Source organism: Cupressus sempervirens, chromosome 3 (assembly GCF_028749045.1).
Source record: "Cupressus sempervirens isolate cs-2001-9-10 chromosome 3, ASM2874904v1, whole genome shotgun sequence".
NCBI lineage: Eukaryota > Viridiplantae > Streptophyta > Pinopsida > Cupressales > Cupressaceae > Cupressus > Cupressus sempervirens.
In genome coordinates, this window is record NC_143120.1 from 668,255,552 (window position 1) to 668,275,677 (window position 20,126).

The following is a 20,126-nucleotide window of genomic DNA, read 5'->3' on the forward strand; positions in this document are numbered from 1 at the left end:
AAAAAATTGTCTTCTTCTATATAAGCCTCCAGTCATAATACATGAGATTTCTATTATTGAAAAAGCACATATATATCAGTGACTGATCGGCATATTACATGGCATTGACATGTTTTAAAACTATGAGACACATAATTTAGTGACATCTACGTATTATTCGGATTGCAAAAGAGACCAACCTCAAAATCAGATCCAAAGTGTGACAAAAAGAAATTAGGCAGGTTACACAAGGGCAAAATTATAGAGACGCAATAAGGCATTGTTATAAAAACTTGTATAAATAATCCGAATAACTTTTCTTATGACTAGAATAATCAAGCTTTTAAGTAGTTTAAATTATTATTAATTTTAATTTTTTTATTGCATAAATTACTTATAGTTTGTATTTTATGATCTTCAAATTTACAACTCTTATTTCTTAGATATTCTGTTTTAGAATGTGCTATTGTATTACGTTGTCATAATATTTTATTTTTGGATTGAGAGCTTTTGATCCAAACTATGAACACTGAGGGTTTTAAAAGAAAGTCCCCAAAATCTTGTACATTAAATAAGGCTACAACATGAAATTATAACCCACACGAAGCTGACCGTAAGATTGGAGAGGCCCTGCAAACCAAACAGCAGCACTATAGCAAAGAGATGGCCAACACAGCCCAGGAGATTTAGAAGTTAAAACCAAAGCGCTCTGAAGCAAGTCTGACCTCATTCTATATTTCTTTGAAGAACCTGTCATGTGCATATATATATCTTTGAAGAACCAATCTCGCCCAACGATGAAGCATCTGCTTTACTTCTATTCTTAAGAATCTCTAAGGTTAATACTGTTGGTTAAAGCTAAAACATATATATAGCAGAGACCACAATGCAAATTCCTTGGATTGTTGTCCAATTTATTGCAATAGTTCACGTATTCATAGTTGGCATATTTTTTTGGCTCCATGAATCTTGGTCAAGTTTTCCACAACTCATCAAAAATGAGGAAGTCTTTCCGTTTAACTCACCATGCCAGCAACATGTCAAAATTTAGGGAAAACGTGGATGAGACACTGCCAAAACTGTTTTTCTGGCTTTACAGGCATTGTGTTTGGGCTTCTAAAATATAATTAAAATGGTGTGCCTTCAACCCTATTGCACCCAAACCCCCATTAAACTCATTGCACACATTTCATAGCTATACTATGCATCAATGTGTACCCTCACCTCTTCACAATCTCTCAAAATATCACATCATATAAAATTAATAGTAGGTTTTCTAAAATTTATGAAAATATAAATTTTATTTTTGTAATATAAATATTCACTTGTTTCCCTTTTATTTAATTAATCTACAATTTTTAAATTCTAAATCTTTTTGCAATTTTTACCCAGAAATTAGAAATTCATCTTCTGGTTTGCGAAAAAAATCTCAAGAAAGATGTTTTCTTCTAGGGTAAAACAATGCATAATGGTGCAATGAATTGCCATTCTTCACTTTTATCTTATATGCTGCAATTATTCTGCAGCTTGTGAAGGTGAGAATGGTTCTGAAATAGAAGCGTTCATTTCAGCTCTACGCATATGTACTCTCTCTTTCATTCTCTTGCTTTCTTCAAAATTAGCCTTCCTTTTAATTGCTTTCTGTCAATCCAGTGACAACAAGTGCAATTATTATGTCAACTACCAACCCATCAAAAAGAACCTTTGAAAATAAACATAATTACAGAAGACAGAAACACGGCTCACTTCTTCACGGAAACAACGATCAAGCTTTATCTTCAATTCAGTGCATTCCCCCCAAAATTTTCCAATGGGATGGTCAACATGGCATTGCTGGAAAAGTTCTATAATCTGCCAAACATTTCACCAAGTTTAGCATTTACAACGTAAAAATTAATGACTGCATCACATTTTGTGTTATCAACCCATCTTTATTCTTTTAACTTCTCATTCAGAAAGATACATACTGGTTGCAATTTTCTCTTGAATAATTTTCTTTTCTTATTCCTCCCAAGTCAAATTAAATATTGCCAGCTGAATGGTTTACAGGCACACACAAATAACATGAGATCTGTCCTGACAATCAAATTACAATGCAAGGGTGAGTTGAAAAATTCGTTGTAGTAAATTAATGATCAACAATTACAAGGGATCATAGGCAATTGGTCGAGACAAAGGATCATCCTTATTTCTAAGCAGCTATGCTCAGCTAGTAACTATCAGCATGCCAAAGTGACACATGTTTCGGAGGAGGGGAATGGTCACACAATACACAAGGAATCAAAGCAAATGTTCATAACAAATAGAAAAACAATAACCAAGGAAAGCGAACAACTCTAGGCATTTATGGGAGAGGAAAACACAATTCTTCTGAATTAGAAAGAGAACTAATGAAAAGAGTTAACTTGAGATATTTAGGTCCATACCGTATTGATCAGACATAAATTATAATTTGTAGAAGAAGCAGGATAATGTATAATCCATGATGGGGAGATCATCTGTACATTTTAAAGGCTGCCTATAATTTTCTAGCATACAACTTCAAATGAATAACCTTTGTCAAATACATCATGTCGGAAAAAATACTGAATCTGCAGAATCACAAAAGAAAGATGACACAAGAAAGAATGTTGATTGTAAGACAAGGAACATGTACAAATGAGTTTCAATTTTTGAAAATGAAAAATATTCGCAGCCTATCATACTTGTTTGACAACAATCTCGATGCAGCAAATGAGACTTGCTGTAAATGACAGATTCTACCTCTCAGAACTCCCCCACAATTTTCTTGTTTCATTCTTGAGCCACACAGATCAAAAAGGTAACCATACTGGGAATAAACTTAGATTATCTGTTCCATCCCTCCATTAGAACTAGAAGCATAACTACCTAATTCTTCAAGCAGTATCCATACCTTTTTTATACAACATAAACTTGTACAAACTTAGAGTTAACATGTGCAAATGTAACTTTAAAAAACAAAATTACAATAAAAAACTATTCAGATCAAATTGGACAAGATAAGATAATGATATTAATGTCGAACAAGAGACCAACAAATGGTCTAAGGGACTGGAAGAAACAAGGAAAAAATTATGTAATGGACACCCCTGGATGTCCCAAAAAACTAAACCAAATTGCTGAAAGGAATTATGTCAAACAGTTTGCATTCAACTTCTTATTTCTCCATTTAATGTTTTAAACCCCTTATAACTCCGGAAATCAAACGTTTATTGTTTGTTGTGTTTCGTGCATGGAATTGGTATCATACAACATAAACAAGAAAGAAACTACAATGATATGCAAAGTGGAAATGAACTGCTGCTAATAAAATGTTATTTTCAGAATTCATAAAACCAAATACATGGCAGATTTATCAACTCACTAATTACTTCAGCAGTATTGACATAATACTCCAGCCCATGCTTACGAACTTGCTGCTACAATACTTTGTCCTTCAATCAGTCCACTACCTTCATAATACCATTCCCTCCAAGCGGCATAAGTGTCGGACAAGTAGTGAAGAAGATATGAGCAAAATACCAAATCTGCCTGTAGCCGGAAATGCAACTAAACTGCCTGATAATGAAGCCGATAACAAAGAATTCCAAAGGCCAAACCCCAAGGGAATGACGTCTAGAATGTTACAAGAGAGGATAAACGTCCTCAAATGCCAAGAATAGAGCTGCAACTCACACACCAATTTCTTCTCATATTCAACTTGCCTAATGAAGCCACAAATGCTTCCTTTTATTCTATTTCCAAGGGTCCGCTCAACTCATATGGGCAATGTGGGATAAAAGATGTGTAATATATAAAACATATATTAAAATACCCCTTATATCTCCCTTGGGTACACATCACCATAAAATAAATATTAAAGTAACACTTTAATATTTTGCAATTAAATTAGACGTTACTTTAATAAAACTTCAGGCATTAAAATGTATTAGCAATCGGACTCCGAATAATGCGAGTGATAGCTCATTGGAAAGCTCTCACCGAGTATCGAATCCAATCACCAAAATTGACCTGCACTGTGTCTTGCCGACTTACTAAAAATAGTATGCCTGAAACTGAGTAAATCAACTTCATTTTGGCCCAAACTGGAAATGACTAGGCCAAAACACTCCAGGATCCCATTAAATCCTTCGTTAGCCCTCGGGACCATGTAGAACAAGGCTAACGTACACACACTTGGTCAACTGCTAAAATGGGGACATTACAGTCCGCCCCCCTTGAAATTGCTTGTCCTCAAGCAATCTCAGTCCAGCCTGCTGAATAACCTGCTCACTCTCCCATGTAGAATCTTCCTCCGGCAAGTCTTTCCATCTGACCAAATACTCCTTCACTATCCTGTTTCTAAGCTTCCTCTCTCCGGTGTCCAGAATAGCCTCGGGTACTAACACAAGCTTCCCCTCCTCATCCAAAGGGGGTAAATCTGCAAAAGGCACTACACTCTGACCAATGGCTTTCTTAAGCCTAGACACGTGAAACACATTGTGCACTGGATTGCCCTCTGGAAGCTCAAGCTCATAGGCGACTTTGCCCACTTTGCAAATCACCCTGTAGGGACCATAAAATCTAGGTTTCAACTTTTCAGCTCCGCTCTTCTTGAGCGATGACTGTCTATATGGTTGTAGCCTCAAGTAAACCATATCCCCTACCTCGAAGCTACACTCTATTCGGTGCTGATCAGCATACAATTTCTGTTAATTCTGGGCCTGTTGTATATTCTCTTTGAGCACTTTCAGGATGTCCTGACTATCCTGCAATAAGTTTTTGGCTTTGGGCACTCTACTGTCCCCCAAAACTAAATCCATGAAGCTAGGTGCTTCATAACCATAGAGTGCCATAAAAGGAGTCATCTTGGACATATGATAAGTGGTGTTATAACAATACTCTCCCATATGCAACCATCTGATCCAAGCCTTTTGTTGTGTAGTTACATAGTTCCTCAAATATCCTTCCGCCCATTTATTCACAATCTCTGTTTGCCCATCTGTTTGCGGATGATAACTAGTGCTAGGTGTAAGATCTGTACCACACAACCTAAACAACTCTTGCCAAAAAATACTCATAAACTTACTATCCCGGTCGCTGACAATGAATCTGAGCAGCCCATGTAACCTGAATATCTCTCTAAAGAAAAGATCTGCCACCTGTGCTGCTGTGTAAGTGGACGAAATAGCAAAGAAGTGAGCAAACTTCGTCAAGCGGTCCACCACCACATAGATGCAATCCCTTCCCTGCACTCGTGGTAAACCAGTGATGAAGTCCATCGAAATACTTTCCCATTTCCTATCAGGAATGGGCAAGGACTGTAATAAACCTGCAGGAAATGTGTGCTCTCCCTTGTTCTGCTGACAAACCACACACTCCCTGACATACCTCTGAACATCATCCTTAAGCCCTTTCCATGAAAACCGCTCTCGAATCTGCCTGTAGGTCTTGAAGACCCCCGGATGTCCAGCTGTGGGTGCATCATGAAATGCCTTCAATATCACCTCTCTCAAATGTGATGATGGAATCAAATAAACCCTGTCCTGAACTCTAATCAATCCATCTATCACCTCATAGTGATCATCCTGTATGGTACCTGAAATCAATCCAGAAGCCCAAGCATCTCCGACATACTCTGCTATAATCCGATCTCTCCAATCTCCTGAAATCTCTGCCAGAGCACATAAGTGAGGTCTCCGAGATAAGGCATCAGCCACCACATTTTTCTTACCTTTGACAAACTCTATGTCAAAGTCATAAGCCTACAATTTAGTCACCCATTTTTGTTGCCGGTCATTAAGATCATGCTGGCTCATGAAGTATTTAATACTGTTGTGATCAGTCTTGATCACAAAACGTCCACCTACCAAATATGATCGAAATTTGGCCAATGCATGCATTATGGCCAACATCTCCCGGTCATAGATAGAATAACTTTTCTCAACTCCCCGGAGCTTCCTACTCTCGAATGCAATGGGATGCTTCTCCTGCATCAATACTGCTCCAATCCCATCACAATGAAGCTCCAAAGGCTTCGTGAAATCCGGTAGAGCTAGAACTAGACATGAAGACATTACCTGCTTGAAATGCTCAAAACACCTCTGTGCTGCCCCTGTCCACACGAAGGCTCCTTTCCTGGTAAGATCTGTCAAGGGTGTAGCAATCTGTGAGAATCCCTTAACAAACCTCCTATAAAAACCACATAAACCAAAGAATCCCTTAAGCTGTGTAAGGTTTGTGGGAATAGGCCACTCTACAATAGCTCTAATCTTTTCGGAATCAACCCGAACACCATCTGCACTAATGATATGCCCAAGGTAAAGGAGCTCAGTCATGCCAAACTCACATTTAGATTCCTTGGCATACAATGACTCTCTCTCCAGAATAGATAACACCTCCTCCAGATGATGTAAGTGCTCCTCCCAGGTCTTACTGAAGACCAAGATGTCATCAAAGAAGATCAAGACAAATCTCCTCAGCTGCTTCCTGAATACCTGGTTCATACAACTTTGAAATGTAGCAGGTGCATTGGTTAGACCAAATGGCATAATCATGAACTCAAAGTGGCCATAGTGACATCGGAAGGCTGTTTTCTCAATGTCCTTTTCTCTCATCCTGATCTGATGGTATCCGGATCACAAATCAATTTTGGTGAAGAAGCATGCCCCATGCAACTCATCAATCAGCTCATCAATCCTAGGAATGGGATACCTGTTTTTAATTGTTTTCTTATTAAGTGCCCTGTAATCGATGCACATGCGCATCGTCCCATCCTTCTTCTTTACCAATGCTACTATTGAAGCAAAGGGGCTCTTACTGGGCCTGATATGCCCCATCTCCAACAAATCCTTAATCGCCTTCTCTATCTCATCCTTGTGTTTCTTAGGATGACGATAGGGAGTAATCATAACTGGTTTGGCTCCCTCCTCGAGCTCAATAACATGTTCCATCCCTCTGTCAAGAGGAACCCCATAAGGAATATCGCTAAATACTTTAGCGTGTCTATCAAGTATCTTCTGGATATCTAGTGGATGACTCTTTTCTTGTGACTCTGGTGAAGTTGGCATAATGTAGCATTCTGCCGCCCACTCTATGTCATCATGACGAAAAAGTCTCTGCATTCTCCTCAAGGACACTACTCTGCAACCTCCATCTGAAAGTCCTCTAAGTACCACAGTTCTGCCCTCATGCTGGAATCTCATCTCCAATTTCGCTAGATTGAGTGTGAACTCAACTAGTGAAGCCATCCATGTCATGCCGAGGATGACATCATAATCTCCCATGTCCACAACATAGAACTCATCCTCCAACTCGTAGCCATCTCCAAACCTGATGTGAAGATTAGATATCTTTCGAGTGCATAATAACTTATCACCGTTAGCCACCATGACTCTAAACCCATCATGCTCCTCTGTCTGTAACCCTCTCTTGGCTACCAACTGTGCATCTATGAAGTTATGTGTAGCCCCAGTGTCAATAAGAGTTATCACTTTCTGCCCCTGGATAGTACCCCTGACCTTAAATGTGATTGCCTTTTGGGCCCCTGTCAAGCGTGCCAACGATCTATCATCCTTAGGAATGTTGCTCTCCTCTATAGTGTTACCCTCATCTGAATCGGAGTGCTGATCCTCCCCTTCTGACTCTGACTCTTCTGCTGAAAAATACTCCATTTGATTTGCCTTAGCCTTGAGAGAACATTTATGAGATAAGTCCCAAGGCTCTCTACAATGGAAGCATAGCTTCTTCTTTCGAAGTTCATTCAAGGTTTCATTGTCTAGTCCTTTTGATCCTTCTTTGGGTTTGCTATACTCTTTCTGAAACGGTTTTTTGTCTTTGTCCTTGCGGTAGGAAGAATCTGTTGAATGGTTTTTTCCTTTGTATACCGAAGGGGCTAAATCTCGTGCCTTTTTAGTTGCTTCAACTAAGGTGAGTGGATCATGTCCCTTCACCCAACCTCGTAATGGATCAGCAAGACCATCACAAAATAACACCACCAATCTCCTAGGAGAGATATCAATAACAAGTACAGACAAGCGCTGAAACTCGGCAATGTAAGCATCCACAGAACCTGACTGTTTTAACTGTGCTAGCTCCTTGAAATGTAACTCGGGATCCTTAGTGTCAAATCTCCCAATCAATGTTTTGGTGAATTCCTCATAGGATGTAATCTGATTATGCCCCAAAGTCACCATGCCATGATGCCACCATTCATGTACAACACCATCCAAGTGCATAGCCGCATAATTGATAGCCTCCTCCTCAGGCATAGGATTTAGCTGCAAGTATGTACTACCTTCTGCACCCAAGCTCGTGCAGTCATCTTCCCTGAAGCATCATAATAAGGTAAAGAAAGTTTTCCAACTTTCTTCCTCAGCTCAAAGTTTTGATTCGTCCCTCCTGCTTTAGGCATGTGTCTCATCCTCAAGTCCATATAATCTCTAAGAGAAATATCCGCCTGAAACTCCGGTCCACTAGCCTCCCAGTCCCTCCTGAACTGATCCTGTAACTCGGTAATCTGTGGTTCGTTTACTGGTTGAACCGGATCTCTGGGTGGGAAAGTGGGTAGAAGAGGTCTCGAGCTCGCAGTCCGCGTTGGTCGTGCAACGTGTCTAAAGTTATCAGCCTCATTCCCATTGTTGTCGTGTCCATTATTACCATTAATGTTATTCTCAGGACCATTGTTGTTGCCTTGGCCTCCATGGTTATTGTTTCCCCCGTTGTTATTGTTTCCCTCGTTGTTATTGTTTCTGCTGTTGGCATCACCTGGATTAATATTGACACCCATCTGTCTAGCCATGAGCTGCAACATCATGTCCGTTCGCCTATTCTGCTCCTGTTGCATACGCTGCCCCTCCTCTAATGTATCCAGTAACTGTCTGAACAGTACCTCCCCCTGATCTGGACCAGCATTTTCGCCTCCACCTAATCCTATATTCCTGTCATCTCGATCACCCATATTATTGTCCTGATCAAAGAATATCTCTCTGTGTCTGTATGGTTGGATTCAATGTCCACCTGCACGGATGTACTAGACTGTTTGGTTTTCAAGTCTGAAATCCTATTTTGTCTTGCTCTGGTATCGCGGAAATTATAAGACCCCTGTCGCATGCTCAAACATAAATGCTTAGCCTGTGTTTTTTATTTATTTCTGATTTTAGTATTTTGACATTTCGTCAAACACTTTTTCCCTCTATCCGGCTGTTCCAAATTCCCTATAAGACCTCCACAGGATGGCAGGACTTATAGCTCTAATACCACTGCAATGGACACCCCTGGATGTCCCAAAAAACTAAACCAAATTGCTGAAAGGAATTATGTCAAACAGTTTGCATTCAACTTCTTATTTCTCCGTTTAATGTTTTAAACCCCTTATAACTAAACTGCCTGATAATAAAGCCGATAACAAAGAATTCCAAAGGCCAAACCCCAAGGGAATGACGTCTAGAATGTTACAAGAGAGGATAAACGTCCTCAAATGGCAAGAACAGAGCTGCAACTCACACACCAATTTCTTCTCATATTCAACCTACCTAATGAAGCCACAAATGCTTCCTTTTATTCTATTTCCAAGGGTCCGCTCAACTCATATGGGCAATGTGGGATAAAAGATGTGTAATATATAAAACATATATTAAAATACCCCTTATGTCTCCCTTGGGTACACATCACCATAAAATAAATATTAAAGTAACACTTTAATATTTTACAATTAAATTAGACGTTACTTTAATAAAACTTCAAGCATTAAAATGTATTAGCAATCGGACTCTGAATAATGCGAGTGATAGCTCATCGGAAAGCTCTCACCGAGGAGTATCGAATCCAATCACCAAAATTGACCTGCACTGTGTCCTGCTGACTTACTAAAAATAGTAAGTATGCCTGAAACTGAGTAAATCAACTTCGTTTTGGCCCAAACTGGAAATGACTAGGCCAAAACACTCCAGGATCCCATTAAATCCTTCGTTAGCCCTCGGGACCATGTAGAACAAGGCTAATGTACACACACTTGGTCAACTGCTAAAATGGGGACATTACAAATTAACCCAACAGGAACACCAAACGGTGTATGAGAAAAAGCAAACAAGAAAGCAAAGAAAGGGAACAACAACAAACAAGGACTGAGCATTCATTCTTGGTACAAAGAAGTCCAGCACCATAGGATAAGGTTCGGAGTGACCAGGGGTTTGGGTCCGTATCTGAGAGACACTGGAGATAGGGTGCCGTTGTCTGATGGATCCATGATGAGGTCTAACAGATCTGGTATGCCCGAAGATGGATGTAGCAAGCGGCCATTTCATGCCCCTGGAGGGGAACATGGGCAGGAAAAAGGCAGTGATGAGCTGATCAAAGGCCTAACCCTAAGGGAACATACACTGTAAAGTGAGATCACAAAACTCTGAAGTCTCACAAAGGTAAAGCTCTAGAAATCGATGGTCGGAATAACTGAAGAAGGCCAAGAGGGATCTGCAGTCTCTGAATAAATAGTAGAATCTGCCCCTGATCTCATAATAAATAGGGCACCGAAAGTTGAAGTGGATCTCAATCTCAGTCTCAGACAAAGTGCAAAGGTGGCAAGACTGGTCGGCCCTGGGCAACTACTGATCTATGTGGCAACAAAGCCGATGGGAACCGACTCTAAAAGACCCTAGGGAGATGCAGAGCGCGTGGCTCTAGCGCTAGCTCAAGTAGAAGGGAAGAACAATAATCTTATCACATGTCTCCAAGAAGTGTTCATGGTAGAAGGTCATCCGTGAACGCAGACCCCCAAGGGGGTTGATCCAGGTCGTGGTGATGTATTGTCTAAATATGTCAAGTTAGAGGTGCCCATTTAACTCCTGCTGCGAGGGGAGGAGATGGGCGGGAGCATCCAGCAAGGATTGGTAAGGCAGGAGATGGTCAATGTCGATCCTGATCGAACTCAATAAGGTAATGGCCTGGGCATACCAGCAACAAGCCCTGGTCCTCAAATCGGATCTAGCAATATCGACTGAGGAGCAACATGTGAGGTAAGAGTATATGTGTCGACCATCAGCGAAGTCCGCAAAGCTCCTAAGGCGGTGAATGAACCCTCAAGTGTCCCAAATTTGCCAACCATTGTCTCATAAAGACTCATAAATGCAGTCAAAAGAATATCTGAAATACCAATGTCTCTGAGCCTCTAAAGCCTCTAAAAAAGGGCCCCCCCCAGGAACAGAGACAAAAGCTTTACGAAAGTCTACAAAACAGCAGTAGACTTTCTCAACGCAATGTCGAGCCTCCTCAATGATAGCCCACAATGTCAATATGTGATTCATAGTCTAAAAGTTAGTATCGAACCCAGTCTGCCCTCTAGCACAACATTGTCTACTGTCAAGTTGTCTGGAGAAGTGGTACTCGGGACTGTGGCATAAAGCTTGGCAAACACACGCCCAATCATAATAGTCCTCTACTTGACAGCGTCCGAAACCAACCCAGACTTGTAGATCAGATAAATCATATGTCTCAACTATGAATAAGGGAACCTAATGTAAACGACTCTGTTGAAGAGCACCGAAGGAAAGGAGCACAGGATCAGAATATCAAGCTTGAAAAGCACTGCCTAAAATCCTTCCTCATTAGTGGCTCTGTTGCATCTCATGAATTTGACCACCTCACGAACTGTGGATGGAGTAAAAAGATGACAGTGGGAGGGAGGAGTAGGGTGAAGGGACAGTTGGCTAGGGATATTTATAGAGTGGAAGCATGAGATGCCAGAGAGTGCCAGTCAAGGGTGGAGAGTGGAGGAGGGTGGCGGGGGAATAGGGGAAAGATTAGTATGTTTGAAAAATCTGGATCCAACAATATCTGGGCCAGATCCAAGAGGATATTTTAATTAGATTAACAAAGAATCCTTTTGGCTAATTAAGAAGCCTCAGAGTTTTTGAACTCTATGCCAAACTGCCTTAGGCTTGTCTTTAACATTGTCTCTTAATGTCCAGATTTTAAATGCAACTAAACACGTCTCAATGATGCAGTCATGCCCAACAATAAAACCAATGCTGCAATTCTTCTACATTGTGCACATTGTTTGCTTAGAATCCTTGTTATAACTTCCATTGATGGTAAATACTCATCAGAAATTAAGGAAATTATTGCTTAATGAAGTTAATTCTGCACCTTCAGGACACCCAGGTATTGCTAAATTGTTGATGGGTATTAAACCCTTGTATTTTGGAAAGGAATGAAGGCAGAGCCCACCGTGTAGAATATAAAAGAGTTTAAGTTGAGCATCAGCATTCAAACGGACTACAGCAACCATGTGCCATTCTTGAATGGAAATGGCACACCATCAAATGATCACCAAACATAAATGAAAATTATGTTGTCTAAATAGCACTTAACAACAATCTCATAATTCCAGCTTTACAAATGAGAGGTAGGGTCTTTATATAGGACCTTGATCAAACAAGTGCCCCAGATTGAAACAATAATCAATGGCCCATAATTTTCCATCTCAGACCTAAGTGGCATTAGGGAAAGAAAAGAGAATCTATATTAATGGAGTTCACACAGAGCAATTAGGAAGAATTCACCATCTCAGTGGGTAATAAAAGCCCACTATGCAAGCCCATTTAGAAAGATCAACTCATCTCAGTAAATGCATTCATCTTCCCATGACCATCCATGCAATGGATCTTGGAAAAGACGATCAGTGCTCTATCATGAATTTGCACCAAATCCTCAAAGTGCATGTATAAGATGCGAAAATTGGAAGGGAAATATCTAAATAGAACAGACGAGATCAAGGCCTTGTGTGAATATATAAACAACCAACCTCATCCAGTAAGAGGAGAAGGCTTGTAGTGTGTTCCTCCTACAATTAGTTTGACTAATTTAGTGGAAGGTACAGACAAGATCCAAAAAATTGATCAAGGTGCAAAAGTTTGGATAGAAAGCATTTAGAATGAGGCTTTCATTGCCTATGAGAAATCATCAAAATCTTCAATAACTTGTTCTCAAGAGGAATGAGCCAAATCAAACTTTGTCACAATATATTAAGTTAATCCATTTTTTTATCTACCATAGGCATTGCAAACTGCAAAGTTCTATATCTACATTCTCCTTTGATAACTTTCACATACTTCTTAACTTTTCCTTTCTCATCTAGTTCGTTGACTCGAATCAGGATTTCTTGCAACTTGAATACAAGGCAACCTTCTTACCCTGATTTCTCTGTAGCCTTTGCCTCAATCACTCTAAAAATCATTCTACATTGACCACTGCTCTTCCTTTATACTAGCCTTATATCAATCCCTTCTTCAGCTAGAAGACATTCCATTGTTGTCTCAAGGACTACTACCTCTATAGTAGGAACTTTTGCCTCTATCGTAGGAATTTATGCTTCTGCTATAGGAACCTTAATTTCCATCATTTCCTATTCTAGGATAACAATGAGACTTTCCTTGGTGACATAATCTTGTTCTCTACTTCTTCCTTGTGCAAACTCCTTCCCTATCTTGCATTGGTCTGGTCATGTGATCCTCTTCCTCTATTCTTCCTCTACTTGTCCCTTCTTTCCTGGTGAAAGGACTTATCTCTTGCAGACTCAAAGTCCAGCTAGGTGATGATGGAGCATTCTCTTATCTCTACCTCTTCGGTTGGAGTTCTTCAGTATGAATGTCAAGCCTACCCCTCGATTGCACCTCCTGAGCAACACCCTTTCCTTATCTTTGTTCAGTGTTTCCTGATGGGATTTCTCCTTACATTCTTCCCACAGGGAGTTTCTTCAGTCTTCCATCTCTCAATGGTTGATGACCCATTAACTTATATGTTAAACTTTCCTTTGACACCTTCAACTTGCAAAACTATCGCTCAACCCACTATTTTGTGAATCCCAAAACTGGTACAGTTAGTGTATCAATATCTAATATTTCTTTCTTTGACCAATCATATGGATGAATGGTCTTTCTCCTTTTACAGTCTGTATCCCTTTCAAATTGCATTGATAACTTCTACTGATCAAGTACCTAGAAGATCTTGCATGCTCTGACCATGTTGAGTAGCAACCTAGAACACATCCACCTTCTAATCTTATTTTCATCTACAGTATTGGCCAAAAAACTTTAAGGTACATCCTGTGTTGGTATTTCATACCTGTCACCACTCTAATTTTGTTGTAAGGATCATAATATGGCCTTTTGGAAAAAACAACAAATGGAAGAAATGCAACTCATCCATTGATCTCTCAGCCACCTTCAAACACGGGCACATTTCAACTTATCTTCTCCAATAGAAATTGGGGATTCTAGCCCCATCATCCTCTTTCCTTTTAGAATTTTATCATAAACAGTCAATTGTTAAGTGATCTCCAACAAATCCATTTAATCCGTAGAATATCTCGATATTTATATGGTTGGGTAGAAAATCCATGTACTCTGATGTACTAGAAGGTAGGGAACCAAATGAACCAAGCTCCATATTCCTCTGCAAATTCCATTGTTCTGACTGATGATCTCATGTAAAGTCTCTTTCGCAAAGTCCTGACAATGCGCATCACAAAGGCGTAAATGCATCATTGACTCTAGCATAATCATCATTGCCATATAAATACAATTGAGGATAACATCCATGCACCTTTAAACATTGACCACCACTTCCAATGGTTCCTTTACAACTCAGTCTATCATACTTTGTATTTCCAGCCAAAATTAAAAAGACATAGGAGCTCATATAAAATGTTCTTGATTGCTCCAAATTCACCAGTTACTCACTCAAGTTGTTGCTAATTAGTCCAGCCTAGTTCACATTGTTGAATCCCCCAACTATATGTTCCATGAAGTACCACATCCATGCCTCAAGCTCATAGGATTGTGGAATCCCAAATACCCTGCAGAGCATCATCACTAAATCACTATACTTGCGCTAAAGATCAAGCTAGACTAGTTCCTTAGGCAACTTAGAATGGTTGGCTCTATTCTTCTGCAACCATTTATTCTTTATGGCAATTTCACAATGTTGAATACCAACAGTGAAAGCTCTTAGTGTTTGCTCTTTTGATTTCAATACCATTTTCTGGAGTGCAAGGATTCTAAATGCTTCTAAAATGGTAGGTGGAGAGAAATCAGATATCACTTCTCCATCTAGACCTTTGACTGTTCTATCATTTGGATTATAGTGACTTGAGCATTCCACGAACAATATTGCATGTTGAAAAGATGAAAGAAAATCAGTTGCAGCCATGATTCCAATGTTCACAAACTTGATAGCTAAGTATGTCGGCTCGTGGTCTTTAAATCCAAACGTTTTCTTGTTGAACTCACTTATATCAAGGCACACAAGATTCTGGATAGAATCCCATTTCGACACGATCTTGGATTTTTCATAGAATCCCATTTGCTCGTTCTTGATCAATAGTCTTCTAGTCACACTTGTTCCTTTGAGTTCCACTATTCCACCTTCCTCCAAAACATAATTCAAACATACACGAGGGCATTCAAAATATGGAAAAAAGGAAACCTAAATCTTCTCTTCGCAAATAAATTTGTCCTCAAAGGAGGAAAGTTTCTCTAAATTTATCAAAAATTATACACTCTTTCTAGAACGAGATTCTCTCTCGAGAAAATCATGTCTTCTCTTCTAACATTTGACCTTCCTGCAAAAAAATATTTTACCTGAAATTCACAGCGTCTTCTACTTTTTCAACTTCACACTTTTCTAGAAACAATTTTCTCTCCAAAATTCCTCCCTCCACTCAAGAATTCTCACGTTGCTTCAAAGTTTCTTTAGCATTCTCAAGAATCTTCAAAATTCTCTCAACTTGTTCTTCAATTTTTGTGCGCATGAATGAAATGGGAAGAATTTTTTTTTACATAGACCTTCATCTGGAAAAGCTCCTATAATGGTTATACTAGTTTCAGGCAATTTTGATCGCTTATATTACAGGTTTCTATTCAAGAGAAGATTCCCCGCCACCTATCATGCTTTCTGAATTGCTTTTTAGAACAGACCATTTCGAGCACTTTAACTTCATGAGGAATGAATGAAATGGAAAGAGTTTTTTTATAGACCTTCCTCTAGAAAAGCTCCTATAATGGTTATACTAATTTCAGACAGCTTTGATCGCTTATATTACAAGTTTCTATTCAAGAGAAGATTCCCTACTACTTGTCAGGCTTTCTCAATTGCTTTTTAAAACATACCATTTCGAGCACTTTAACTTCATGACGAAGTTTCATCCACATAAAATTCAATATTTATTTCATTTAAAAAAATCAAATTATCTTCCAAATTTGCCCCTTTTTGTTGCCTTTTGATTTGTTAATTAATTTTCGATTTAATTTTCTAATAAAAGATAAATGACTTATTGTCAACTCCAACTTACTTCTCAATTTTGATTTGGATTCTAATTCGTCATTGACATTTCATCCTAGGCCCAAATTATTCGTGATCACGAAACTTGTAACATTTGATCCATTTTCAATAAATTCAACTCACCATTTAAATTTGGACATCAATCAAATGCTTTACATCTTTATCCCAATTTCCTCCTCTAGGATACTTTTTGAATTTTTTCATTGCTCATAAAAATTTTAAATTTTTCCAAGACCATGGTGAAGGATCTTTATTATTTTTCCATCTTTAAACTTTCGTGCCTGTATTCAATTTGTGCTCAAGGCCTAAGTCGTGAATTCCTTTCTAAGCCAAATTTCCTAGCCCAAAAGTTAAAACGTACTTGGGGCACAATGTAGATTCCATGATGGACACTTGACATGTAAAAAAAACTCCTTTAGCCATGCCATTATGCCTGAATTAGGATTGTTGAAGGATTTCTTAATTTTGCTCACATTCTGTGACCTAAGTCAAATCACACTTGAGCACGTTCTTTGACCAAGCCTTTTTTGAGCTCGAGCGCATATTTTTTTGATTGGTAGACAACTCTATTTTTTATCATTCTCTGACCAAGAGGAAAATATGCTATAGCATAATTTTGAGTCTGTGGCAGAATTTTCTTTTTAAAAACTTTCCAAGAGATGGCTGAAAACGCACTCAACAAGTTTTAGCATTCAAGAGTCTACCTCTATTGTTAATCATTTTCCTCTACTACTTGTGTCCTCGACATGCATGACAGTACACTACAACAGATTTTGTTTCTTAGAGTATGTTATTTTGCCACCATTGACTCCTAGGTACCCAAGGATGGTCTCCAAACACTAATTTTGCTCCTTTGTGTGGCATTTGTGGACTGTGAACCCAAGAATACATTGCAAGAATAGTGTATCATGTTCTGCAACCGAGATAGTGAGTCGCTTACTTCATGTGGGATTATGTCAATCGGCTTAATATTGATTAGTGCCTTTCATCCCCACTCTTTTTTAACTACTTAATCATTTGGTACCTGTCAATAAGACGTTTCGTGCCTCTTGGGGTATCTTTTGAAGAATTGAATGATGTCTATTATGTGTGTGATCTTTAGATCAAATTGCAAGTGGAGCCCATGAGGGAGTATTACTCTTGTCATAAATTTGCCTTCATTTTCAGTTTAGCATGCATGCCTTGTGATGTGTGATTCATGCCTTTGATCCTCTGTAGGGATAGGGACTTTGTGGTTTTAAACATACTCCTTAGTCCCAACTCGGCTTGCCCTTCAATCACTTTTTGACATCCATAACTTAAGCTTGGAAGATTCAGGCACAAATGGTAACTTGTGAATTCCTTCCTCCATATTTGGAGAAAAAATTCTCATCCTGAAAGAAAAGCTTCTATATCACATTGATTCAAGCTCCTACGCATTTTCCTGGCTTAGTCAAATGAGTCAAAAAGCGGAGTGTCTCCACTCTTGATGGGCACGACAACTTGGCCATTCTGGAAGCAAGCTTAATCATGCAAAGGACTCCTTAGACATGTTTAATCAGCACAAAAAAGCTCATTTTACCATGGTAAGACAGTTATTTTCTTTTATTTTTGACGCAGTGCAGGGCAAGAAAGTCCCCAAAGGAGATGTTCTAGCCCCCAGCAAACAACCACACAGCGGAAACACAACAAGAAGAAGCAATAATGCAAGATCTGATACCAAATCACAACTTTTATTCATAGATATAACTGATTACATGCAATATGCCTGGCTATAAGGCCTTCCGAGTTGGGGCCAACTACAAACAGGAATTACAAAATCAATTCTGCAAGATCCAACTTACAAACCCAATCCCAACTAGTCCAGGTACACAATTGGATAAGAACACCAAGAAGAATCCACACTTGTACCCTCAGGTCCACCAAGCAATCCTCTGATTCTCAAGCCACAGCCCTAGCTCTTCAAAATTTGCATCTATACTTCATCCCCTTCTCACACTGGAATGATCACCTCTAAAGATTCCACAAAACCCTTACCCAACTAAGCCACAAGTCGGTCTAGTTCATTACAAACTAAATTAAATCCCTCACATTAAATGTAAGTCGAGCTACAAGTCGGCTACAACACTAAATTAAATACTCATACACAAATTAAATGCCTAAAGTTGGCGCACAGAAAACTTGGCACGAACAGAGCCAAAATCAATACTGGCACTCGGCACATACAGGAACACTCGGCATCCACTAGCTATAGTAACTCGGCACCCACTAGAGCTACAGTAACTCGGCACCCACTAGAGCTACAGTAACTCGGCATCCACTAGAGCTACAATAATAACTCGACACCCACTAGAGCTACACTAACTCGGCACCCACTAGAGCTACAGTAACTCAACATCCACTAGAGCTACAGTAACTCAACACCCACTAGACAGCTTGACAGCAACATAAAGTTGAAAACCACTGGCACTCGGCTCCAACTTGCAGGATTGAAAGAAAGCCTAGGATGCTCCTACATCAGACACCCCAAGTTCAAAAGATGTTCTAATAACTCGAAGAACATCTTATAGGATTCAACACATAAATCCCAAACTAGTCCTTCACATACATATCCTCCAAATCTTCAACTTGTACACTCTTTCCTTTGTTCTTCTTCTGCTTCTTCACATCCATCTGAGGTGTGCTATAGGTCTTCTTTCCATGCTGATCTCCAACCTTCTCAGAATCTGCCAACTCAACTCGGCTGCCAATACTCAGGTTCCTCCTACCAAGCTCTTCATTCTGCAAAGGAATCAAGGAAAACTTCCTACCACCTTTCTCAACAATAAACACATTCTTGACACAATCATGCACAGCCCTGCAATCATACTGCCAAGGTCTACCAAGTAACACATGACAACTATTCACGTCCACAATATCACACCACACTTGATCCTTATACTATCCAATTTGGAAATCAACAAGGCATTGCTCCCTCACTTCCAAAGCATGTTCACCTTGTAACCAGCCAATCCTATAAGGATAAGGATGTCTCACTCTCTTCAAACCAAGTTTCTGAACCATCTCCTCAGCAACAAGGTTATCAGTACTACCACCATCCACAATCACCTTGCAAACTTTACCACCAAACTTACAACAAGTCCTGAACAAACTAGTCCTTTGATAAGAATCCAATGTCCTCTCACCAACCAATATTCACCGAGCTAGCAAACTTTCTCCTTGCTCAGGCTGACTGTCTTGAACTACAACCTCATTCACAACAGCAGTTGTTTTACCAATTGGACATTCAAAAGATCTATGCCCTTCTTTCCCACATCTGAAACAATTACCTCTGAAGTCACCTCTCCCTGTCCTCCTTTTCTGATCAGCAAGTTTTGGTTCACTTTCAGCACTCAGTTTAGCTTGTGCTAAGCTATCTTGCTTCTCCTTCCCTCTAGTATTACCATGACTTTTCCTTTTCAACTTATCTTCTGCCTTCAGGGCATACTGATAAGCATCCTCAACTGAAGAAATATTCAGCATAACAACCTCATCGTGAATATTGAATCTCAAACCATTAATGTACCGCGCTACCTTTTCCTTTGACAATTCTCTATGACCAGACCAAATAGTCAACTTGTACAACTCCTCGGTATAATCTTTCACAGTCATATCCTTCTGTTTCAAATTCTGCAATCTCTTAAACAACTCAAGTTCATAATCAGCAGGAATGAACTTAGCCTTCAACATAGTCACCATCAATCTCCATCTAGAGATCTTCATTTCACCCTCCTCTCTGTCTCTTTGCAGTTCCTTCCACAAAAGAGCACCATGTCCCTTCAACTTAGTTTGTG

The 20,126-nt window shown here is 39.5% G+C and overlaps 1 protein-coding gene across 1 annotated transcript in view; it reads right to left on the reverse strand.

The window, feature by feature from the left end:
- Positions 1-1,261: 1,261 nt before the first annotated feature.
- Positions 1,262-20,126, reverse strand: part of LOC149568482 (Cytochrome c oxidase biogenesis protein Cmc1-like protein) — a 35,329-nt gene continuing 16,464 nt past the window's right edge. Inside the window, exons 3-4 of the mRNA XM_089821399.1 lie at positions 1,726-1,830; positions 1,262-1,620 (exon numbers count right to left, since the gene is read on the reverse strand). Of these exons, the coding sequence (XP_089677525.1) occupies positions 1,495-1,620; positions 1,726-1,830 (231 nt within the window). The 3' untranslated portion in view covers positions 1,262-1,494. The remainder of the gene's footprint in view (positions 1,621-1,725; positions 1,831-20,126) is intronic.